At 32.0% G+C, this 26936-nt stretch overlaps 3 protein-coding genes across 3 annotated transcripts in view; 2 read left to right on the plus strand and 1 right to left on the minus strand.

Annotated features, from left to right (window-relative positions):
• LOC119604102 (flocculation protein FLO11) overlaps window positions 1-26936 on the minus strand; it is a 105216-nt gene that overhangs the window by 18011 nt on the left and 60269 nt on the right.
• Window positions 562-2797, plus strand: LOC119604094 (endothelin-converting enzyme 1-like). Its single transcript, XM_037956549.1, has one exon. The coding sequence runs from the start codon at window positions 596-598 to the stop codon at window positions 2660-2662; it is 2067 nt and encodes a 688-aa protein (XP_037812477.1). The 5' UTR covers window positions 562-595; the 3' UTR covers window positions 2663-2797.
• LOC119604113 (neprilysin-4-like) lies at window positions 4232-6624 on the plus strand. The gene has a single exon (XM_037956569.1). It carries the CDS (start codon window positions 4282-4284, stop codon window positions 6343-6345), a length of 2064 nt encoding a protein of 687 aa, XP_037812497.1. The 5' UTR covers window positions 4232-4281; the 3' UTR covers window positions 6346-6624.

The raw sequence follows: 26936 nt of genomic DNA on the forward strand, positions 1-26936 counted from the left end.
AGGGGTTCTAGGTTAAACTCAATTTACTTCAGTTTATCAAAAATATATAAATGGAATTGTTAAATATTGGGGAAAAAATCCCATTTCATATCTTAAAACCAAAAATAAATATAAATTGTTGAAAATCATTTGATTAGATTTGAATAATAGTCCAGTAATATATACAAGGTTTTTTCTGTGGTATTTTAGAAAGCTAAATGAAAATTGGCTTAGAGCTTCAACTTGAGGTCCTAAGGCACAAAAAGTCACTATATAAAATATTGATGATCCGCAAATCCTTATTATTGTGAACTTTGACCTTCAATATTTCTTTTAGTGCACACGGATCAATGTTGAGTTTAAGTACTTTATTTGAAATCTCGATCGAAACTTTATGCTAATTTTAGTTTTTAAAAAACCGCAAGATTAAAAATTTTTTTGTATAATTTTACTGGACTCTTTCAGCAAAAACTTGCTGATTAATTTTGTGATAAAACAACAAAATGTAAAAAACCAACTTATTTCAAATCAAAATTTTATCAAACAAACGCTCCTTAGTATTGAATAAATTCTCTATAAAAACGGTTGTGAAATACTTAAATTTTGTTTTTATAAAATGAAATTTAATTTAATAAATAATTCCTTATATAGTGTTATATTTCTAATATACTGTTCGTTAAAAGTAAAAAGTACGGAAGATATATTCGCTAGCCCCTATGCTAAACAAATTCTGAAATTATCAAAAGCCGCAGATATTAAAGCATATTTAAATGAAAATATTGATCCGTGTGAAGATTTTTATACCTATGTCTGTGGCAAGTGGCCTATAATTAATCCGACAAATGAAAATCGCAAAATAAGAACGGATAAATTTCAAGATATATCAAAGGGCATTGAAAAAAGACTGAATAGGTTGTTACTAGAGGAAAAAAGCGGAAAAGATGATGGTGAAGATAAAATCAAAGACTTCTATGCTTCGTGTCGAAATGTTTATTTCAATAAGGAAACATATAAGAAAACTTTGGCGAACATCTATAAAGATTTTGGTGAATTCTCGGCTTTCAAGACAGAGGAACAAGTAAATAATAACAATTCTAAATGGTGGGCCACGGTGGCTCGAATTCAATATAAGTACGCAAAGACTATAATATTATCGGTGTTCATTTTGGACGATATTAAAAACACGTCGAAAACAATACCCTATATAAGTCCACCGGAATTTAAATTGGCCAATGGAGGTGATAACATGATGCAAAATATGGAAACCACTTTAATACGCAAATATTTACAGTCGTATTTGCATATGGCTGCAGAAGATGCCGCTATCACTGCGCAAAATATAATTACATTCGAAAATAATTTAACATGGGGTGCCACAGATGTGCGTCTGGGTAAAAGTGTGGACGAACTGCTAACACTCTACGATACTATAGATTTGATAGAAAAATATAAGTATTTATTTGATGTAAAAGAATATTTAGAAATTGTATTAGGTACCAAAGATCTACCAGCACAGATATATGTATACGACGAATCTTATCTGGAGGGTTTACATGATATTTTCAACACCACTGACACTGAACTTGTAGAGGACTATATTCTTTGGTTATTTTTAGAGGAATTTATAGTAGATCTCAGACACAGCGATTTTCAGCTAGATTGCATAGATCAAACAAGAAAATATTTTGGTAAATTTGTGGATCATGTAATTTACAATCAATACCGCAGCAAAGAGTTTGAGAATGACATCTATGAGTTGTGGGATAATATTAAGAGCACACTGAGGCACAATTTTGAGTCTAAGAAATATGATTGGATATCACCTGAGACAAAACAAGAAGCCATCAAAAAATTAAATAACATGAACTTAAGCCTAAACTCGTACGACAATGACAATTTTATTGAGATGTTTAAAAACTTGCACATAGATCCCTCAAACTATGTGCTTAATGTCAAAAATATTTTGCAGCATGCCGAGTCTTTAAGAGAAAATAAACTGGAGAAGAAAACCCAAGAGGATACTGAATTATTAAGTTACACTCCTGTCTATAATGTTTTGGCAAATAAAATAAAAATTCCTATTTCTATGCTGCAGCCATATTTCATTTGGGATCCAGTCTATCCCAAAGCCATACAATACGGCACTTTAGGTTATCTCATCGCCCACGAAGTTATTCATGGCTTTGATGACGAGGGTCGTAATTATGATTCCCTGGGAAGAGTTTTTAACTGGTGGGATGAGACATCCGCCAAGGAGTTCGAATTCAAGCGTAAGTGCTTTGAGGAACAATATCACAACTACAAATATGACGGAAAACCTTTAGCTAAAAGTGTTTTGCAGTCGGAAAATATTGCCGATAATGGTGGTGTAAATATAGCTTACGGGGCCTATATGCGTTGGTTGAATAAGCAAAAACTTTCAAAATCCCATGTGGAAGCTAATGACACCCTACCTCGCTTGCCTTTTAATAATCGTCAATTGTTTTTTATTAGCTTTGCCCAACTCCTGTGTGAGGATACACTTTCAACGTTTCGTAGTACCTATGCTAACGATGATATTCATGCACCGCCAATGTATAGAGTTATTGGTTCATTGTCTAACTCTAAACAGTTTAATTGGCTATTTAAGTGCGACAATAGAACATGTAACATGAATCCAACGAAGAAATGTCAAATTTATTAATATTTTGTGAAATTTTAATAAATAATTTTAAAATAATCCCACCAAGAGTTAAGATTTTTTCTTTATTAGGAGTAATATGTTATCTAGTTATCTTGAGATATTTTGTAAAAAACAGTTTTTTATGGTTAATTTGAATATAATGGTCTGTAATTTATAGCGCATAACTTGTACGCCCATCAAAGCTTGAAAAATAACCACAAACAATTTAATTTGATATTTTGAATTAAATCCATTATTATGCATTATTTACTTATATAAAAAACCATTATTGTTATCGTATTATATTACTCATAATTACGAGTAATATTTGAAATATTTCTAAATAAATTTAGATATCGTGCGAGTACTTTGAGCACAAATTTTAACTCAAACTACTCACACGTTATCTAGAAACAAGACATAACTTTATTTTTTTGCCCTACACCACTATAGAGGGGAGGGTATTATGCGTTTCTACTGATGTCCCTTCGTCTGTCTGTCTGTGTGTCCACGTGAGCCTTGTAATTTGATGAAATTTGGCACATACTTTTCTCTTGGTCCAAGAACGAAGCCTATTAAAAATAGTTGAAATCGGTCCATTATTTCACCTAGCACCCATCCAACCGTAAAAAACGCATATCAATTGACTTCACCAGTTTATAGTCCCGGCGGAAAAGAAATACTGGTAACACCTATCCTATTCCTGTTACCTATCCATTCTTACTTGTTTTAATATAATCTAAATCGTAAATTTAAAAGTTGTTTCATATATTTTAATAAACATATGTATTTCCGGAGTGCTTTACGTGAGCGCTTGCCTTGTCATCTTAAGCTTACGGTAGTCTTCTTCAATCACAGCTTCACCAAGGGCCGACTTACCACTGAAACGTACCCTGATAATTAAATTTTTTCTTCAGACAAGTTCATAGAGAAAAACATACGACATATTCATTTGGGTAGGTTGAGGATGCCACACCCCTTATTTACATAAGTATTTTACATTTCATTCCTTTGATATCAATTCATTCCCAACATTTAGGCCCTCAATTACTCCTATTGACAACAGCACCGAACTTATTTCGAAATATTAATGTCTTTGTAAAAAGAAAAAGTACCGTTTCGATTATGTTTCCGCTGAAAATAGGTATTCCAACGCTTTTCAAATATAAAAAAAATTGTATTTGTAATTTTTATAGTAAACATATTAAAAAACTAACTGTTATACTTTGATTTCTCTGCAAACTCTCGTCTATATTTTATTTCATCTATGCCTCAATTTTATTAAAACGATTAATCATGATCTTGCCAGATCCACTATCACTAATTTCAATTCTATTTCCTAAATTTCAAAATAAACAAATGAATAAATGTAAATCGTCATTGGCATTGACAATGACGTATTTATTCAATTCGAAAGATTAAATTTCGAAAATACAGATTAAAAATTATATTTTGTCTTTGTATATGTGTTCTAAAATAATAAGACTATTCCCAAGTTCCTAAAAACATAGATAACCTTTCAAATGAACTGATATTTTGTGAAAAAAAAAATACTCTTCGAAAGATGAAAACTTTCTTTTTAGTTTAGTTTAGCTTATAAAATAGACGGGTTTGGTACATTGCAAAGAAGCGGTTTTAAAATGAAAGGCTTTTCGAATAAATTTTTAATTTATATTTGTTTAAAACTCGTTATTTTAATTGAAATACACGCCACGACAATTAATTATAATGCTACGAAATTTAATACGCCAGCAGGCCGCCAAATAATGCGTTTGTCGAAATCGGCCGAAATGCGCAACTATATGAAACCAGAAGTGGATGCTTGCAAAGATTTTTATCAATATGCTTGCGGTAATTGGGCGAAAATTAATCCCGCCATTAATGAACCCAAAACGGGTATATTCAGTGTTTTGTCCAAAGCCTATGATCGTAAATTGTTTAATATTTTGGATGGAGCTAAAACTTCGGAAGACATAGAAACTGACACCAAAGTAAAGTACTTTTACGAGTCTTGTTTGCAAAGCAGCCAAAAGCAGCATAACTATCGCGAGAATCTCTTGAGCATAATGGAAGAGTTTGGGGGTATGCCGGCTCTGAAGGGTTCGGCTTGGAAGGAGAGTGAATTTGATTGGTTGGAAACTATAGCCCAGATATTGCGTAAATATGGACGCAAAATAATATTGGGTGTTGATATTAATGCCGATTTAACTAATAACGAAATAAATCGTTTGTACATAGGACAATTAGATGATCTTATAACGGGCAAATCAAAGGAATATTACAATCGTTTATCCCTTATGTGGCAAATGGAAATGCAGTCAGTATTGGGTTTAACACCCACACAAGCATTAATAGTTTCCCAAGAGGTAACTGATTTTGCTCATAAATTAGCTTCTGGAATGGTAGATCCGCTAGAAGGTCTAGGTATGGAAGATAAAACCCGTTTAAGATTGCTGGAGGAAATGACCGAGAACTATGGACCCGCCATTAATTTTACGCATTATGTTAAAACTTGGTTGGGCTACGACTACCGTTTACCAGTCTACGAATATGTGGAAAACTATATAAGAAATTTGCGCATTTTGATCTTGGAAACACCAACTAATGTGGTGGCTAATTATATAATGTGGGAGTTTATACAAGATTTTCGTCTAGAGGCACAAAGAAACTTGGAGAAACAAAAAGAAAAATGTGTAGAAATCACCAAGAAACATTTCATTAAGTATTTGGATCATCTTATCTATAAACAACTTCTTAGCCAACAGCCAGAAGTTATTGAAGAGGTAAAATCTATGTGGCAGCAATTGAAATTAGCTTTTGAGGACATACTACAGTCTTCCTCCTCCGATTGGATGCTGGAAAAAACTAAAGACAAGGCTTTGGAAAAGTTATCAGCCATGCAATTTGAAATAAATGGTTATGTGGGTGTGGATTTCCAAAAGGAATTCAGTTCTTTGACTATTTCTTCTGGAGACTTTTTTGAGAATTTACAAAATGTTTTACTGCTGAAAGGACAAAATTTCCGAATGAAATTGCAGGAGCCACCCAAATTGGAAGAGCATGAAATGTTAAGTTTTACACCAGCCTATGCGGCGGAATATAATCGTGTTATACTGCCAGTGGCCTTTCTGCAACCACGCTATATGTGGGATGATGTCTATCCTAAGGCTTTGAAATATGGCACTGTGGGCTACATTATAGCCCATGAAATGGCCCATGGTTTCGATGACACCATACGTAAATACGATGCCAAGGGTAATTTAAACAATTGGTGGGATCGCAATGCCAGTGCGGTCTTTGCCACACGCAAAGAATGTCTACGTCAACAATATGGCCAGCATAAATTTGGTGGCAAACTACTGCCAAAATCCCAGGCTCAGGGAGAAAATATTGCCGATAATGTTGGCATACGTATTGCTTATGCTGCCTACGAGATGTGGTTAAGCAAACACCATCACACACCGGAGCATCTGCCTCACATGGACAAAATAAATGCTCGCCAATTGTTTTTCATTAGTTCGGCTCAAATATGGTGCACAGATATCAATAGAATTTGGCATCATATTGTTGCCACCACCGATGTTCATCCACCCGAAGAAGTTCGTGTACGTGCCATGTTTGCCAATTTCGATGCTTTCGCCGAAGCATTTGAATGTCAGCTAGGCTCACAAATGCATCCGCATAGAAAATGTATTATTTATTGATCAAATAATAAAGAAAAATATACTTTTATATTTGGTTATTGCGGGCAGGACAGAAGGAAGGAAGGAAGGAAGTCGATTTATTTTAGTTCAACTGGATGGAGACGAGATTGTGTTGCAATTACAAGGTTGAGTGTTTTACTTTGTTATGTCGTTGTATAGTTCCTATTGTTGTTATTTAAGTGTAAAATTTTATAAAAAATCATAGAAATATTATACTTATTGTAGTTATTGTTGGACAAAATTAAGGAAAAAGATAATTAAAAGTATTTTTATTAAGTTACATAATTAAAATTGTTTGATTCAAAATCCTTGAGGATAATACATTAAGCTTATAGTTAAGGTGTTCATCAATCTTCAAACAGTTGGTCAGTTTATAAAGTTTTTTAACAAAAAGAAATGTTTTGAAAAGCCGTAGCTTTTGTATCTTTGTTAGAATTTTATCATATTTGTTACTACTTAAGCTGTTCCAATACAAATCTCTGTGGTTTGCTATAACTATCCCGTGAATTGATAGTTTACCACACTTTAATTCGATTAAAAATATTCTTGAGGGTAAAATAGCGCATTCATACAAAATCGAACTATTCTGTGGCAAGTGTCAACTCGAAATAGTGGAAATAATACTAGTACCACACTGCCACTTCATACTGTATGGGTATGACTGAAATCATTTTCACATACAAAATCATGAATATTCTTCGATATGATTAATTTACGTCACTTAAAATATTTATTAGCCATTTTATATGCAAGTGAACAAGATAATTTGACATTAAACAACAACGTAAATATTTGACAGTTTCAGATTAACAACATTATAAATAATGTTAATTTGTCTTATTCAAGTAGTAAGTGGTCCAATAAAAAATGAAAGGAAGTTTTTTTTTTTATAAACAAATTATCAGCATGTAAGTGTAAATAACGCATTATAATCTGACAAAAAAATGACAGAAAATGTCAAAAGAAAAAAAGAAAACCACTTCAAGAATAATGGATGAAATTTACATAAATATGTAACTTAAATATTATTTACGTATGACGTGCATTATTTACATAAAATAATGCCAAAAAAAATATATACATACTATGTATGATGTCATAATAATTGAAAGATAGGTTAAATTGCTCTTTGGAAAAAATCTTTTGTTTTTGCCCTAGGGCATGTGATAACTTTTATTTCCCATTATAAATCAATTTTTGAGTGAAAACATAAAAGTCCATTTTCTGGCTAAACTAGAGGCCCCATGGCAAAAAGGCTTAAAATCTGTGATCACTTTTATTTCCTATTAAAAATCGATTTTTGATTAAAAACATAACAGTCCATTTTCTGGCTAAACGAAAGGCCACAGGGCAAAAAGGCTTAAAATCTGTGATCACTTAAATTTCCCACAAAAAATCAATTTTTGAGTAGAAACATAAAAGTCCATTTTCTGGCTAAACTATAGGCCCCAGGACAAAAAGGCTTAAAATCTGTGATCACTTTTATTTCCCACAAAAAATCAATTTTTGAGTGGAAACATAAAAGTCCATTTTCTGGCTAAACTACAGGCCCCAGGGCAAAAAGGCTTAAAATCTGTGATCACTTTTATTTCCCATTAAATCAATTTTTAAGTGAAAACATAATAGTCCATTTTCTGGCTAAACTATAGGCCCCAGAGCAAAATGGCTTAAAATCTGTAATCACTTTTATTTCCCACAAAAAATCAATTTTTGATTGAAAACATAAAAATCCATTTTCTGGCTAAACTAAGGGCCCCAGGGCAAAAAGGCTTAAAGTCTGTGATCACTTTAATTTCCTGTGATCACTTTTATTTCCTATTAAAAATCAATTTTTGAGTGAAAACATAAAAGTCCATTTTCTGGCTAAAATATAGGCCCCAGGGCAAAAAGGCTAAAATCTGTGATCACTTTTATTTCCTATTAAAAATCAATTTTTGAGTGAAAACATAAAAGTCCATTTTCTGGCTAAAATATAGGCCCCAGGGCAAAAAGGCTTAAAATCTGTGATCACTTTTATTTCCCATTAAGAATCGATTTTTGATTGAAAACATAAAAGTCCATTTTCTGGCTGAACTAGAGGCCCCAGGGCAAAAAGGCTTAAAATCTGTGATCACTTTTATTTCCCACAAAAAATCAATTTTTTAGTGGAAACATAAAAGTCCATTTTCTGGCTAAACTAGAGGCCCCAGGCTGTGATCACTTTAATTTCCTATGAAAAATCGATTTTTGATTAAAAGCATAAAAGTCCATTTTCTGGCTAAACTAAGGGCCCTAGGGCAAAAAGGCTTAGTATCTGTGATCACTTTTATTTCCTATTAAAAATCAATTTTTGAGCGAAAACATAAAAGTCCATTTTCTGGCTAAACTATAGGCCCAAGGGCAAAAAGGCTTAAAATTTGTGATCACTTTAATTTCCTACAAAAAATCGATTTTTGATTGAAAACTTAAAAGTCCATTTTCTGGCTACACTATAGGCCCCAGCTCAAAAAAACTAAAATCTGTGATCACTTTTATTTCCTATTAAAAATAGATTTTTGATTGAAAACATAAAAGTCCATTTTCTGGCTAAACTATAGGCCCCAGGGCAAAAAGGCTAAAATCTGTGATCACTTTTATTTCCTATTAAAAATCAATTTTTGATTGAAAACATAAAAGTCCATTTTCTGGCTAAACTAGATGCCGCAGGACAAAAAGGCTTAAAATCTGTGATCACATTAATTTCCTACGAACAATCAATTTTTGAGTGAAAACATAGAAGTCCATTTTCTGGCTAAACTAGAGGCACCAGCGCAAAAAGGCTTAAAATCTGTGATCACTTTTATTTCCTATTAAAAATCAATTTTTGATTGAAAATATAAAAGTCTATTTTCGGGCTAAACTAAAGGCCCCAGGGCAAAAACGCTTAATATCTGTGATCTCTATTAATTCCTATTAAAAATCGAGTTTTGATTGAAAACATAAAAGTCCATTTTCTGGCTAAACGACAAAAAGGCTTAATATCTGTGATCACTTTCTTAAATAAATTTTTGAGTGAAAACATAAAAGTCCATTTTCTGGCTAAACTAGAGGCCCCAGGGCAAAAAGGCTTAAAATCTGTGATCACTTTTATTTCCTATTATATCAATTTTTGATTGAAAACATAAAAGTCCATTTTCTGGCTAAACTAGATGCAGCAGGGCAAAAAGGCTTAATATCTGTGATCACTTTCTTAAATAAATTTTTGAGTGAAAACATAAAAGTCTATTTTCTGGCTAAACTAGAGGCTCCAGGACAAAAAGGCTTAAAATCTGTGATCACTTTAATTTCCTATTAAAAATCAATTATTGATTAAAAACATAAAAGTCCATTTTCTGGCTAAACTAGAGGCCCCAGGACAAAAAGGCTTAAAATCTGTGATCACTTTAATTTCCTATTAAAAATAGAATTTTGATTGAAAACATAAAAGTCCATTTTCTGGCTAAACGAAAGGCCACAGGACAAAAAGGCTTAATATCTGTGATCACTTTCTTAAATAAATTTTTGAGTGAAAACATAAAAGTCCATTTTCTGGCTAAACTAGAGGCCCCAGGGCAAAAAGGCTTAAAATCTGTGATCACTTTTATTTCCAATTAAAAATCAATTTTTGAGTGAAAACATAAAAGTCCATTTTCTGGCTAAACTACAGGCCCCAGGGCAAAAAGGCTTAAAATCTGTGATCACTTTTATTTCCCATTAAATCAATTTTTAAGTGAAAACATAATAGTCCATTTTCTCGCTAAACTATAGGCCCCAGAGCAAAATGGCTTAAAATCTGTAATCACTTTTATTTCCCACAAAAAATCAATTTTTGATTGAAAACATAAAAATCCATTTTCTGGCTAAACTAAGGGCCCCAGGGCAAAAAGGCTTAAAATCTGTGATCACTTTTATTTCCCATTAAGAATCGATTTTTGATTGAAAACATAAAAGTCCATTTTCTGGCTGAACTAGAGGCCCCAGGGCAAAAAGGCTTAAAATCTGTGATCACTTTTATTTCCTATTAAAAATAAATTTTTAAGTGAAAACATAAAAGTCCATCTTCTGGCTAAACTAAATGCCCCAGGGCAAAAAGGCTTAAAATCTGTGATCACTTTTATTTCCCACAAAAAATCAATTTTTTAGTGGAAACATAAAAGTCCATTTTCTGGCTTAACACTTTAATTTCCTAAGAAAAATCGATTTTTGATTGAAAGCATAAAAGTCCATTTTCTGGCTAAACTAAGGGCCCCAGGGCAAAAAGGCTTAGTATCTGTGATCACTTTTATTTCCTATTAAAAATCAATTTTTGAGTGAAAACATAAAAGTCCATTTTCTGGCTAAACTATAGGCCCCAGCGCAAAAAAGCTAAAAACTGTGATCACTTTTATTTCCTATTAAAAATCGATTTTTGATTGAAAACATAAAAGTCCATTTTCTGGCTAAACTATAGGCCCCAGGGCAAAAAGGCTTAAAATCTGTGATCACTTTAATTTCCTACAAAAAATCGATTTTTGATTGAAAACTTAAAAGTCCATTTTCTGGCTAAAGTATAGGCCCCAGGGCAAAAAGGCTTAAAATCTGTGATCACTTTAATTTCCTATTAAAAATCGATTTTTGATTGAAAACATAAAAGTCCATTTTCTGGCTAAACTATAGGCCCCAGAGTAAAAAGGCTTAAAATCTGTGATCACTTTTATTTCCCATTAAAAATCGATTTTTGATTGAAAACATAAAAGTCCATTTTCTGGCTAAACTAGAGGCCCCAGGGCAAAAAGGCTTAAAATCTGTGATCACTTTTATTTCCCATTAAAAATCGATTTTTGATTGAAAACATAAAAGTCCATTTTCTGGCTAAACTAGATGCCTCAGGGCAAAAAGGCTTAAAATCTGTGATCACTTTAATTTCCCATTAAAAATCAATTTTTGATTGAAAACATAAAAGTCCACTTTCTGGCTAAACTAGATGCCGCAGGGCAAAAAGGCTTAAAATCTGTGATCACTTTAATTTCCCATTAAAAATCAATTTTTGAGTGAAAACATAAAAGTCCATTTTCTGGCTAAACTAGCTGCCGCAGGGCAAAAAGGCTTAAAATCTGTGATCACTTTTATTTCCCATTAAAAATCGATTTTTGATTGAAAACATAAAAGTCCATTTTCTGGCTAAACTATAGGCCCCAGGGCAAAAAGGCTTAAAATCTGTGATCACTTTAATTTCCCATTAAAAATCAATTTTTGAGTGAAAACATAAAAGTCCATTTTCTGGCTTAACTATAGGCCCCAGGGCAAAAAGGCTTAAAATCTGTGATCACTTTTATTTCCCATTAAAAATCGATTTTTGATTGAAAACATAAAAGTCTATTTTCTGGCTAAACTATAGGCCCCAGGGCAAAAAGGCTTAAAATCTGTGATCACTTTTATAAAAGTCCATTTTCTGGCTAAACTAGAGGCCTCAGGGCAAAAGGGCTTAAAATCTGTGTTCACTTTTATTTCCCATTAAAAATCGATTTTTGATTGAAAACATAAAAGTCCATTTTCTGGCTAAACTAGAGGCCCCAGGGCAAAAAGGCTTAAAATCTGTGATCACTTTTATTTCCTATTAAAAATCAATTTTTGAGTGAAAACATAAAAGTCCATTTTCTGGCTAAACTATAGGCCCCAGGATAAAAAGGCTTAAAATCTGTGATCACTTTTATTTCCCATTAAAAATCGATTTTTGATTGAAAACATATAAGTCCATTTTCTGGCTGAACTAGAGGCCCCAAGGCAAAAAGGCTTAAAATCTGTGATCACTTTTATTTCCTATTAAAAATCTGTTTTTGATTGAAAACTTAAAAGTCCATTTTCTGGCTAAACTATAGGCCCCAGGGCAAAAAGGCTTAAAATCTGTGATCACTTTTATTTCCTATTAAAAATCGATTTTTGATTGAAAACATAAAAGTCCATTTTCTGGCTAAACTATAGGCCCCAGGGCAAAAAGGCTTAAAATCTGTGATCACTTTTATTTCCTATTAATAATCGATTTTTGATTGAAAACATAAAAGTCCATTTTCTGGCTAAACTAGATGCCCCAGGGCAAAAAGGCTTAAAATCTGTGATCACTTTAATTTCCCATTAAAAATCAATTTTTGATTGAAAACATAAAAGTCCATTTTTTTGGCTAAACTAGATGCCCCAGGGCAAAAAGGCTTAAAATCTGTGATCACTTTAATTTCCCATTAATAATCAATTTTTGAGTGAAAACATAAAAGTCTATTTTCTGGCTAAACTAGATGCCTCAGGGCAAAAAGGCTTAAAATCTGTGATCACTTTAATTACCCATTAAAAATCAGTTTTTGATTGAAAACATAAAAGTCCATTTTCTGGCTAAACAAGATGCCCCAGGGCAAAAAGGCTTAAAATCTGTGATCACTTTAATTTCCCATTAAAAATCAATTTTTGATTGAAAACATAAAAGTCCATTTTTTGGCTAAACTAGATGCCCCAGGGCAAAAAGGCTTAAAATCTGTGATCACTTTAATTTCCCATTAATAATCAATTTTTGATTGAAAACATAAAAGTCCATTTTCTGGCTAAACTAGATGCCTCAGGGCAAAAAGGCTTAAAATCTGTGATCACTTTTATTTCCCATTAAAAATCGATTTTTGATTGAAAACATAAAAGTCCATTTTCTGGCTAAACTAGCTGCCTCAGGACAAAAAGGCTTTAAATTTGTGATCACTTTTATTTCCCATTAAAAATCGATTTTTGATTGAAAACATAAAAGTCCATTTTCTGGCTAAACTAGAGGCCCCAGGGCAAAAAGGCTTAAAATCTGTGATCACTTTTATGTCCTATTAAAAATCAATTTTTGAGTGAAAACATAAAAGTCCATTTTCTGGCTAAACTATAGGCCCCAGGGCAAAAAGGCTTAAAATCTGTGATCACTTTAATTTCCCATTAATAATCAATTTTTGAGTGAAAACATAAAAGTCCATTTTCTGGCTAAACTAGATGCCTCAGGGCAAAAAGGCTTAAAATCTGTGATCACTTTTATTTCCCATTAAAAATCGATTTTTGATTGAAAACATAAAAGTCCATTTTCTGGCTTAACTATAGGCCCCAGGGCAAAAAGGCTTAAAATCTGTGATCACTTTTATTTCCTATTAAAAATCTATTTTTGAGTGAAAACATAAAAGTCCATTTTCTGGCTAAACTATAGGCCCCAGGGCAAAAAGGCTTAAAATCTGTGATCACTTTTATTTCCCATTAAAAATCGATTTTTGATTGAAAACATAAAAGTCCATTTTCTGGCTAAACTAGAGGCCCCAGGGCAAAAAGGCTTAAAATCTGCGATCACTTTAATTTCCCATTAATAATCAATTTTTGAGTGAAAACATAAAGGTCCATTTTCTGGCTAAACTAGATGCCTCAGGGCAAAAAGGCTTAGAATCTGTGATCACTTTTATTTCCTATTAAAAATCAATTTTTGAGTGAAAACATAAAAGTCCATTTTCTGGCTAAACTAGATGACTCAGGGCAAAAAGGCTTAAAATCTGTGATCACTTTTATTTCCCATTAAAATTCGATTTTTGATTGAAAACATAAAAGTCCATTTTCTGGCTAAACTATAGGCCTCAGGGCAAAAAAGGCTTAAAATCTGTGATCACTTTTATTTCCTATTAAAAATCAATTTTTGAGCGAAAACATAAAAGTCCATTTTCTGGCTAAACTATAGGCCCCAGGGCAAAAAGGCTTAAAATCTGTGATCACTTTAATTTCCCATTAATAATTAATTTTTGATTGAAAACATAAAAGTCCATTTTCTGGCTAAACTAGAGGCCCCAGGGCAAAAAGGCTTAAAATCTGTGATCACTTTAATTTCCCATTAAAAATCAATTTTTGATTGAAAACATAAAAGTCCATTTTCTGGCTAAACTAGATGCCCCGTGGCAAAAAGGCTTAAAATCTGTGATCACTTTAATTTCCCATTAATAATCAATTTTTGATTGAAAACATAAAAGTCCATTTTCTGGCTAAACTAGATGCCTCAGGGCAAAAAGGCTTAAAATCTGTGATCACTTTTATTTCCCATTACAAATCGATTTTTGATTGAAAACATAAAAGTCCATTTTCTGGCTAAACTATAGGCCCCAGGGCAAAAAGGCTTAAAATCTGTGATCACTTTAATTTCCCATTAAAAATCAATTTTTGAGTGAAAACATAAAAGTCCATTTTCTGGCTAAACTATAGGCCCCAGGGCAAAAAGGCTTAAAATCTGTGATCACTTTTATTTCCTACAAAAAATCGATTTTTGATTGAAAACATAAAAGTCCATTTTCTGGCTAAACTAGATGCCCCAGGGCAAAAAGGCTTAAAATCTGTGATCACTTTTATTTCCTATTAAAAATCAATTTTTGAGCGAAAACATAAAAGTCCATTTTCTGGCTAAACTATAGGCCCCAGGGCAAAAAGGCTTAAAATCTGTGATCACTTTAATTTCCCATTAATAATTAATTTTTGATTGAAAACATAAAAGTCCATTTTCTGGCTAAACTAGAGGCCCCAGGGCAAAAAGGCTTAAAATCTGTGATCACTTTAATTTCCCATTAAAAATCGATTTTTGATTGAAAACATAAAAGTCCATTTTCTGGCTAAACTAGCTGTCGCAGGGCAAAAAGGCTTAAAATCTGTGATCACTTTAATTTCCCATTAAAAATCAATTTTTGAGTGAAAACATAAAAGTCCATTTTCTGGCTAAACTATAGGCGCCAGTGCAAAAAGGCTTAAAATCTGTGATCACTTTTATTTCCCATTAAAAATCGATTTTTGATTGAAAACATAAAAGTCCATTTTCTGGCTAAACTAGAGGCCCCAGGGCAAAAAGGCTTAAAATCTGTGATCACTTTTATTTCCTATTAAAAATCAATTTTTGAGTGAAAACATAAAAGTCCATTTTCTGGCTAAACTATAGTCCCCAGGGCAAAAAGGCTTAAAATCTGTGATCACTTTTATTTCCTACAAAAAATCGATTTTTGATTGAAAACATAAAAGTCCATTTTCTGGCTAAACTATAGGCCCCAGGGCAAAAAGGCTTAAAATCTGTGATCACTTTTATTTCCCATTAAAAATCGATTTTTGATTGAAAACATAACAGTTCATTTTCTGGCTAAACTAGATGCCCCAGGGCAGAAAGGCTTAAAATCTGTGATCACTTTTATTTCCTATTAAAAATCTGTTTTTGATTGAAAACTTAAAAGTCCATTTTCTGGCTAAACTATAGGCCCCAGGGCAAAAAGGCTTAAAATCTGTGATAACTTTTATTTCCTATTAAAAATCACTTTTTGAGCGAAAACATAAAAGTCCATTTTCTGGCTAAACTATAGGCCCCAGGACAAAAAGGCTTAAAATCTGTGATCACTTTAATTTCCCATTAATAATCAATTTTTGATTGAAAACATAAAAGTCCATTTTCTGGCTAAACTAGATGCCCCATGGCAAAAAGGCTTAAAATCTGTGATCACTTTAATTTCCCATTAATAATCAATTTTTGATTGAAAACATAAAAGTCCATTTTCTGGCTAAACTATCTGCCTCAGGGCAAAAAGGCTTTAAATCTGTGATCACTTTTATTTCCCATTAAAAATCGATTTTTGATTGAAAAGATAAAAGTCCATTTTCTGGCTAAACTAGATGCCTCAGGGCAAAAAGGCTTAAAATCTGTGATCACTTTTATTTCCTATTAAAAATCAATTTTTGAGTGAAAACATAAAAGTCCATTTTCTGGCTAAACTATAGGCCCCAGGGCAAAAAGGCTTAAAATCTGTGATCACTTTAATTTCCCATTAAAAATCAATTTTTGATTGGAAACATAAAAGTCCATTTTCTGGCTAAACTAGATGCCTCAGGGCAAAAAGGCTTAAAATCTGTGATCACTTTAATTTCCCATTAATAATCAATTTTTGATTGAAAACATAAAAGTCCATTTTCTGGCTAAACTAGCTGCCTCAGGGCAAAAAGGCTTTAAATCTGTGATCACTTTTATTTCCCATTAAAAATCGATTTTTGATTGAAAACATAAAAGTCCATTTTCTGGCTAAACTATAGGCCTCAGGGCAAAAAAGGCTTAAAATCTGTGATCACTTTTATTTCCTATTAAAAATCAATTTTTGAGCGAAAACATAAAAGTCTATTTTCTGGCTAAACTATAGGCCCCAGGGCAAAAAGGCTTAAAATCTGTGATCACTTTAATTTCCCATTAAAAATCAATTTTTGATTGAAAACATAAAATTCCATTTTCTGGCTAAACTAGAGGCCCCAGGGCAAAAAGGCTTAAAATCTGTGATCACTTTAATTTCCCATTAAAAATCAATTTTTGATTGAAAACATAAAAGTCTATTTTCTGGCTAAACTATAGGCCCCAGGGCAAAAAGGCTTAAAATCTGTGATCACTTTAATTTCCCATTAATAATCAATTTTTGATTGAAAACATAAAAGTCCATTTTCTGGCTAAACTATAGGCCCCAGGGCAAAAAGGCTTAAAATCTGTGATCACTTTTATTTCCCATTAAAAATCGATTTTTGAGTGAAAACATAAAAGTCCATTTTCTGGCTAAACTATAGGCCCCAGGGCAAAAAGGCTTAAAATCTGTGATTTAAATCTGTGATCACTTTTATTTCCCATTAAAAATCGATTTTTGATTGAAAAGATAAAAGTCCATTTTCTGGCTAAACTAGATGCCTCAGGGCAAAAAGGCTTAAAATCTGTGATCACTTTAATTTCCCATTAATAATCAATTTTTGATTGAAAACATAAAAGTCCATTTTCTGGCTAAACTAGCTGCCTCAGGGCAAAAAGGCTTTAAATCTGTGATCACTTTTATTTCCCATTAAAAATCGATTTTTGATTGAAAAGATAAAAGTCCATTTTCTGGCTAAACTAGCTGCCTCAGGGCAAAAAGGCTTTAAATCTGTGATCACTTTTATTTCCCATTAAAAATCGATTTTTGATTGAAAACATAAAAGTCTATTTTCTGGCTAAACTATAGGCCTCAGGGCAAAAAGGCTTAAAATCTGTGATCACTTTTATTTCCTATTAAAAATCAATTTTTGAGTGAAAACATAAAAGTCCATTTTCTGGCTAAACTATAGGCCCCAGGGCAAAAAGGCTTAAAATCTGTGATCACTTTAATTTCCCATTAAAAATCAATTTTTGATTGAAAACATAAAATTCCATTTTCTGGCTAAACTAGATGCCCCAGGGCAAAAAGGCTGTGATCACTTTTATTTCCTATTAAAAATCAATTTTTGAGTGAAAACATAAAAGTCCATTTTCTGGCTAAACTAGATGCCCCGTGGCAAAAAGGCTTAAAATCTGTGATCACTTTAATTTCCCATTAAAAATCGATTTTTGATTGAAAACATAAAAGTCCATTTTCTGGCTAAACTATAGGCCCCAGGGCAAAAAGGCTTAAAATCTGTGATCACTTTTATTTCCTATTAAAAATCAATTTTTGAGTGAAAACATAAAAGTCCATTTTCTGGCTAAACTAGATGCCTCAGGGCAAAAAGGCTTAAAATCTGTGATCACTTTTATTTCCTATTAAAAATCAATTTTTGAGTGAAAACATAAAAGTCCATTTTCTGGCTAAACTATAGGCCCCAGGGCAAAAAGGCTTAAAATCTGTGATCACTTTAATTTCCCATTAAAAATCAATTTTTGATTGAAAACATAAAATTCCATTTTCTGGCTAAACTAGATGCCCCAGGGCAAAAAGGCTGTGATCACTTTTATTTCCTATTAAAAATCGATTTTTGATTGAAAAGATAAAAGTCCATTTTCTGGCTAAACTAGATGCCTCAGGGCAAAAAGGCTTAAAATCTGTGATCACTTTAATTTCCCATTAATAATCAATTTTTGATTGAAAACATAAAAGTCCATTTTCTGGCTAAACTAGCTGCCTCAGGGCAAAAAGGCTTTAAATCTGTGATCACTTTTATTTCCCATTAAAAATCGATTTTTGATTGAAAACATAAAAGTCCATTTTCTGGCTAAACTATAGGCCTCAGGGCAAAAAAGGCTTAAAATCTGTGATCACTTTTATTTCCTATTAAAAATCAATTTTTGAGCGAAAACATAAAAGTCTATTTTCTGGCTAAACTATAGGCCCCAGGGCAAAAAGGCTTAAAATCTGTGATCACTTTAATTTCCCATTAAAAATCAATTTTTGATTGAAAACATAAAATTCCATTTTCTGGCTAAACTAGATGCCCCAGGGCAAAAAGGCTGTGATCACTTTTATTTCCTATTAAAAATCAATTTTTGAGTGAAAACATAAAAGTCCATTTTCTGGCTAAACTAGATGCCCCGTGGCAAAAAGGCTTAAAATCTGTGATCACTTTAATTTCCCATTAAAAATCGATTTTTGATTGAAAACATAAAAGTCCATTTTCTGGCTAAACTATAGGCCCCAGGGCAAAAAGGCTTAAAATCTGTGATCACTTTAATTTCCCATTAAAAATCAATTTTTGAGTGAAAACATAAAAGTCCATTTTCTGGCTAAACTATAGGCCCCAGGGCAAAAAGGCTTAAAATCTGTGATCACTTTTATTTCCTACAAAAAATCGATTTTTGATTGAAAACATAAAAGTCCATTTTCTGGCTAAACTAGAGGCCTCAGGGCAAAAAGGCTTAAAATCTGTGATCACTTTTATTTCCCATTAAAAATCGATTTTTGATTGAAAACATAAAAGTCCATTTTCTGGCTAAACTAGATGCCCCAGGGCAAAAAGGCTTAAAATCTGTGATCACTTTAATTTCCCATTAATAATCAATTTTTGATTGAAAACATAAAAGTCCATTTTCTGGCTAAACTAGATGCCTCAGGGCAAAAAGGCTTAAAATCTGTGATCACTTTTATTTCCCATTAAAAATCGATTTTTGATTGAAAACATAAAAGTCCATTTTCTGGCTAAACTATAGGCCCCAGGGCAAAAAGGCTTAAAATCTGTGATCACTTTTATTTCCCATTAAAAATCAATTTTTGAGTGAAAACATAAAAGTCCATTTTCTGGCTAAAATATAGGCCCCAGGGCAAAAAGGCTTAAAATCTGTGATCACTTTTATTTCCCATTAAAAATCGATTTTTGATTGAAAACATTAAAGTCCATTTTCTGGCTAAACTAGATGCCGCAAGGCAAAAAGGCTTAAAATCTGTGATCACTTTAATTTCCCATTAAAAATCAATTTTTGAATGAAAACATAAAAGTCCATTTTCTGGCTGAACTAGAGGCCCCAGGGCAAAAAGGCTTAAAATCTGTGATCACTTTTATTTCCTATTAAAAATCGGTTTTTGATTGAAAACGTAAAAGTCCATTTTCTGGCTAAACTAGATGCCTCAGGGCAAAAAGGCTTAAAATCTGTGATAACTTTTATTTCCTATTAAAAATCAATTTTTGATTGAAAACATAAAAGTCCATTTTCTGGCTTAACTATAGGCCCCAGGGCAAAAAGGCTTAAAATCTGTGATAACTTTTATTTCCTACAAAAAATCGATTTTTGATTGAAAACATAAAAGTCCATTTTCTGGCTAAACTAGCTGCCTCAGGGCAAAAAGGCTTTAAATCTGTGATCACTTTTATTTCCCATTAAAAATCGATTTTTGATTGAAAACATAAAAGTCCATTTTCTGGCTAAACTAGATGCCCCAGGGCAAAAAGGCTTATAATCTGTGATCAGTTTTATTTCCCATTAAAAATCGATTTTTGATTGAAAACATAAAAGTCCATTTTCTGGCTAAACTAGAGGCCCCAGGGCAAAAAGGCTTAAAATCTGTGATCACTTTTATTTCCTATTAAAAATCAATTTTTGAGTGAAAACATAAAAGTTCATTTTCTGGCTAAACTAGATGCCCCAGGGCAAAAAGGCTTAAAATCTGTGATCACTTTAATTTCCCATTAAAAATCAATTTTTGATTGAAAACATAACAGTCCATTTTCTGGCTAAACTAGAGGCCCCCGGGGCAAAAAGGCTTGAAATCTGTGATCACTTTTATTTCCTATTAAAAATCAATATTTGAGTGAAAACATAAAAGTCCATTTTCTGGCTAAAATATAGGCCCCAGGGCAAAAAGGCTTAAAATCTGTGATCACTTTTATTTCCTACAAAAAATCGATTTTTGATTGAAAACATAAAAGTCCATTTTCTGGCTAAACTAGAGGCCTCAGGGCAAAAAGGCTTAAAATCTGTGATCACTTTTATTTCCCATTAAAAATCGATTTTTGATTGAAAACATAAAAGTCCATTTTCTGGCTAAACTAGAGGCCCCAGGGCAAAAAGGCTTAAAATCTGTGATCACTTTTATTTCCTATTAAAAATCAATATTTGAGTGAAAACATAAAAGTCCATTTTCTGGCTAAAATATAGGCCCCAGGGCAAAAAGGCTTAAAATCTGAGATCACTTTTATTTCCAATTAAAAATCGATTTTTGATTGAAAACATAACAGTTCATTTTCTGGCTAAACTAGAGGCCCCAGGGCAAAAAGGCTTAAAATCTGTGATCACTTTTATTTCCTATTAAAAATCAATTTTTGAGCGAAAACATAAAAGTCTATTTTCTGGCTAAACTATAGGCCCCAGGGCAAAAAGGCTTAAAATCTGTGATCACTTTAATTTCCCATTAATAATTAATTTTTGATTGAAAACATAAAAGTCCATTTTCTGGCTAAACTAGAGGCCCCAGGGCAAAAAGGCTTAAAATCTGTGATCACTTTAATTTCCCATTAAAAATCAATTTTTGATTGAAAACATAAAAGTCCATTTTCTGGCTAAACTAGATGCCCCGTGGCAAAAAGGCTTAAAATCTGTGATCACTTTAATTTCCCATTAAAAATCGATTTTTGATTGAAAACATAAAAGTCCATTTTCTGGCTAAACTATAGGCCCCAGGGCAAAAAGGGTTAAAATCTGTGATCACTTTAATTTCCCATTAAAAATCAATTTTTGAGTGAAAACATAAAAGTCCATTTTCTGGCTAAACTATAGGCCCCAGGGCAAAAAGGCTTAAAATCTGTGATCACTTTTATTTCCTACAAAAAATCGATTTTTGATTGAAAACATAAAAGTCCATTTTCTGGCTAAACTAGAGGCCTCAGGGCAAAAAGGCTTAAAATCTGTGATCACTTTTATTTCCCATTAAAAATCGATTTTTGATTGAAAACATAAAAGTCCATTTTCTGGCTAAACTAGATGCCCCAGGGCAAAAAGGCTTAAAATCTGTGATCACTTTAATTTCCCATTAATAATCAATTTTTGATTGAAAACATAAAAGTCCATTTTCTGGCTAAACTAGATGCCTCAGGGCAAAAAGGCTTAAAATCTGTGATCACTTTTATTTCCCATTAAAAATCGATTTTTGATTGAAAACATAAAAGTCCATTTTCTGGCTAAACTATAGGCCCCAGGGCAAAAAGGCTTAAAATCTGTGATCACTTTTATTTCCCATTAAAAATCAATTTTTGAGTGAAAACATAAAAGTCCATTTTCTGGCTAAAATATAGGCCCCAGGGCAAAAAGGCTTAAAATCTGTGATCACTTTTATTTCCCATTAAAAATCGATTTTTGATTGAAAACATAAAAGTCCATTTTCTGGCTAAACTAGATGCCGCAAGGCAAAAAGGCTTAAAATCTGTGATCACTTTAATTTCCCATTAAAAATCAATTTTTGAATGAAAACATAAAAGTCCATTTTCTGGCTGAACTAGAGGCCCCAGGGCAAAAAGGCTTAAAATCTGTGATCACTTTTATTTCCTATTAAAAATCGGTTTTTGATTGAAAACGTAAAAGTCCATTTTCTGGCTAAACTAGATGCCTCAGGGCAAAAAGGCTTAAAATCTGTGATAACTTTTATTTCCTATTAAAAATCAATTTTTGATTGAAAACATAAAAGTCCATTTTCTGGCTAAACTAGCTGCCGCAGGGCAAAAAGGCTTAAAATCTGTGATCACTTTTATTTCCCATTAAAAATCGATTTTTGATTGAAAACATAAAAGTCCATTTTCTGGCTAAACTAGATGCCCCAGGGCAAAAAGGCTTAAAATCTGTGATCACTTTTATTTCCCATTAAAAATCAATTTTTGATTGAAAACATAAAAGTCCATTTTCTGGCTAAACTAGATGCCCCAGGGCAAAAAGGCTTAAAATCTGTGATCACTTTTATTTCCTATTAAAAATCAATTTTTGAGTGAAAACATAAAAGTCCATTTTCTGGCTAAACTAGATGCCGCAAGGCAAAAAGGCTTAAAATCTGTGATCACTTTAATTTCCCATTAAAAATCAATTTTTGAATGAAAACATAAAAGTCCATTTTCTGGCTAAACTATAGGCCCCAGGGCAAAAAGGCTTAAAATCTGTGATCACTTTTATTTCCGATTAAAAATCAATTTTTGATTGAAAACATAAAAGTCCATTTTCTGGCTAAACTAGATGCCCCAGGGCAAAAAGGCTTAAAATCTGTGATCACTTTTATTTCCTATTAAAAATCAATTTTTGAGTGAAAACATAAAAGTCCATTGTCTGGCTAAACTATAGGCCCCAGGGCAAAAAGGCTTAAAATCTGTGATCACTTTTATTTCCCTTTAAAAATCGATTTTTGATTGAAAACATAAAAGTCCATTTTCTGGCTAAACTAGAGGCCCCAGGGCAAAAAGGCTTAAAATCTGCGATAACTTTAATTTCCCATTAATAATCAATTTTTGAGTGAAAACATAAAAGTCCATTTTCTGGCTAAACTAGATGCCTCAGGGCAAAAAGGCTTAAAATCTGTGATCACTTTTATTTCCCATTAAAAATCGATTTTTGATTGAAAACATAAAAGTCCATTTTCTGGCTAAACTAGAGGCCCCAGGGCAAAAAGGCTTAACATCTGTGATCACTTTTATTTTAGATTAAAAATCGGTTTTTGATTGAAAACATAAAAGTCCATTTTATGGCTAAACTAGATTTTCAATAAATTTTTGAGTGAAAACATAAAAGTCCATTTTCTGGCTAAACTATAGGCCCCAGGGCAAAAAGGCTTAAAATCTGTGATCACTTTTATTTCCCATTAAAAATCAATTTTTGAGTGAAAACATAAAAGTATATTTTCGGGCTAAACTAGATGCCTCAGGGCAAAAAGGCTTAAAATCTGTGATCACTTTAATATCCCATTAAAAATCAATTTTTGATTGAAAACATAAAAGTCCATTTTCTGGCTAAACTAGATGCCGCAGGGCAAAAAGGCTTAAAATCTGTGATCACTTTAATTTCCCATTAAAAATCAATTTTTAAGTGAAAACATAAAAGTCCATTTTCTGGCTAAACTAGATGCCGCAGGGCAAAAAGTCTTAAAATCTGTGATCACTTTTATTTCCTATTAAAAATCAATTTTTGAGTGAAAACATAAAAGTCCATTTTCTGGCTAAACTATAGGCCCCAGGGCAAAAAGGCTTAAAATCTGTGATCACTTTTATTTCCCATTAAAAATCGATTTTTGATTGAAAACATAAAAGTTCATTTTCTGGCTAAACTAGAGGCCCCAGGGCAAAAAGGCTTAAAATCTGTGATCACTTTTATTTCCTACAAAAAATCAATTTTTGGGTGAAAACAAGAAAGTTCCTTTTCTGGCTAAACTATAGGCCCCAGGGCAAAAAGTCTTAAAATCTGTGATCACTTTAATTTCCCATTAAAAATCAATTTTTGATTGAAAACATAAAATTCCATTTTCTGGCTAAACTAGATGCCGCAGGGTAAAAAGGCTTAAAATCTGTGATCACTTTTATTTCCCATTAAAAATCAATTTTTGAGTGAAAACATAAAAGTCCATTTTCTGGCTAAACTATAGGCCCCAGGGCAAAAAGGCTTAAAATCTGTGATCACTTTTATTTCCTCCAAAAAATCGGTTTTTGATTGAAAACATAAAAGTCCATTTTCTGGCTAAACTAGATGCCGCAGGGCAAAAAGGCTTAAAATCTGTGATCACTTTTATTTCCCATTAAAAATCAAATTTTGATTGAAAACATAAAAGTCCATTTTCTGGCTAAACTAGCTGCCGCAGAGCAAAAAGGCTTAAAATCTGTGATCACTTTTATTTCCCACAACAAATCAATTTTTGAGTGGTAACATAAAAGTCCATTTTCTGGCTAAACTAGAGGCCCCAGGCAATAAGGCTTAAAATCTGTGATCACTTTAATTTCCCACAAAAAATCAATTTTTGAGTGGAAGCAAAAAAGTTCATTTTCTGGCTAAACTAGAGGCCCCAGGGCAAAAAGGCTTAAAATCTGTGATCACTTTTATTTCCCATTAAAAATCGATTTTTGATTGAAAACATAAAAGTTTAGTTTCTGGCTACAATAGAGGCCCTTGGGCAAAAATAATGAAAATCTCTGATCAGTTTAATATAATAATAATAATAAATTAAAAAAAGGGGGTAAATGTTGTTAAAAATTAAGTTCTCATTATTTTTTAAATTTTCATTAAATCCCTAGTTTTTTGCTAGCACAATTGTGCTATGAAATGGACACCATTGCAAATAAAATAAGAAACCTTATACCTTGTTACTTGTAAATGTGTACATTAATTACATGTTGTAAATATATACATAAAAAATGTCATAGCGAATTTAATATTTAGAGAAAACTTTATTACCTTAGAAATTTATAAATCAAAAAAATTCGTTTAATTACTCAAAAAATAAAATAAAGTAGCAACGAAATAATTAACATTTTTAATATTTATTATGTTTTACATTATTAACAAGTTACATTTCTACCTTTACAATTACTTTAGTAAAAATTTCTTGCTATTTTTACAGTTACTTTCATTACATCTTGTTGTATTTATGTAAATAAAATTGTATCTAATTAATTTTTAATTTCTTTTTTTTTACAAAATTGCACGTTTATGTCAAACATCATCATCATCACCATCATCGAAATAACAAATTATACCAGAGATTAAACATTGAAACGTTAAAGCAAAGTGGGAGTAAAATATATATTTACAACTAGAGGCCACTAAAATACTACTTAGTACTGTTGTTTTGCATTACAATTTCTTCTTTTTTTGCTATTTGAATATTAAAAAATATATATATTTAAGGTATTCATTAATTTATATAATCCTGGCATTTATCGATTTATGTCTGTCATTTTAATAAAATGACATCCATCCATCCATCTAAAGTGGTGTTGTTGTGTTTACCAGGTATATTATGATACTTTTGTAGTCGAGTATATCTACTGCACTAAGGTTATAATGATAACAAGATACGTAGGTGGCGAGAGAGTTCATAGACTTATTATATTATAGTATATCAAGTAACTTACACTGAAAATAATTCATGCACATAGGGTCTATAGGCTAGTCTACAGGCTATTAAATAGGTAAGTCAATAGACTTAACCGCAGACTTATCAATAGACTTATAAATATATTTATCCGTCAATAGGCTAGTCAATGGGTTAGTCAATTATTTATAGGCGAGTCAGTACACTAGTCTATAGACTAATCGAAATACAAGACAATAAACTAATTAAAATACTAGTCCATAGACTAGCCAATAGACTTCTCAATATACTAGACCGTAGACTTTTCAATAGATTAGTTCATAGACTAGTTAATAAGGTAGTCCATTCACAAATCAATAGACAAGTCTGTGGACATAGACAGTTCATAGACTAATCAAAAGATAAACCTATAGTTATTGTACTAGTTCATCGTAGTCAATAAGGTATTCTATGGACTGCTCAATAAGCTACTTCATAGACTTTACAATAGATTTGTCCCTAGCCTAGTCAAAAGACAAGTCAATAGACATTCGACTAAAATTCTATAAATTAGTTGATAGGATATCCCTCTTATAGACTCGTCTGTTTATTCAATAAAATCCTTTAATTTCATCTCAACCTGTGTTATTCTCATTACACAATACTTATGTTGTCTACCAATGGGTGGCAAATAAATAAGTTTGCTTAATATAAGTGTTGCCCAGTCACTAGCTTATCATGAAAATGTCTCGTTACTGGTGACAAAGTACTAACATCACAATAAAGACAATAAATTTTCAATGTTCATCTTATTTTCACAAGTATCACAAATAGTGACCCGCTGATTCTTCTAAATGAAATGTTGTTAACAATCCATAAAATATTCAAATAACTGTAATAGAGGTTTAAATCTAAGAATATAGTACATACTTTGATTAACCTCACTCAAACAAGAATTGACAAAAAAAAAAACATTTTTTTAGTTCTTATCATTCTGTTTAAATGACATTGAAATACTTTGTGGTTTTTAAAACAAAATACTGGCCATTTGATGAATATTTAAATCCACCAACCCAGTTGGTTTTCTATTTTACTTTGAAGTTTTCTTTTTCCAGTTTTATTTAAAATAGTTTTTTATTGAATTATTTCCTATTTAATATTTATAGAAAAAAAAAGCTAAGAAGAGTATCAATTGACCATAATCTATTTAAATGACAGCAGTAAATTGTGTGGACACATGTGTTTCATGTTGCAGTATTTCAAGTTGAAAAGATAAATTTGGTTTGAGGATTAAAGTTTAACAGCAACTGTAGCAAA

The sequence above is a fragment of the Lucilia sericata genome, unplaced genomic scaffold (assembly GCF_015586225.1).
Source record: "Lucilia sericata isolate MDLA Ls3-8-SP2 unplaced genomic scaffold, ASM1558622v1 Contig000012F_arrow, whole genome shotgun sequence".
In the NCBI taxonomy this organism is placed as follows: Eukaryota; Metazoa; Arthropoda; class Insecta; order Diptera; family Calliphoridae; genus Lucilia; species Lucilia sericata.

Bases quoted from the DNA above. Each gene is read 5' to 3' on its own strand.
- LOC119604094 (XM_037956549.1), top strand. From the start codon at position 596: ATGAAATTTAATTTAATAAATAATTCCTTATATAGTGTTATATTTCTA.
- LOC119604113 (XM_037956569.1), top strand. From the start codon at position 4,282: ATGAAAGGCTTTTCGAATAAATTTTTAATTTATATTTGTTTAAAACTC.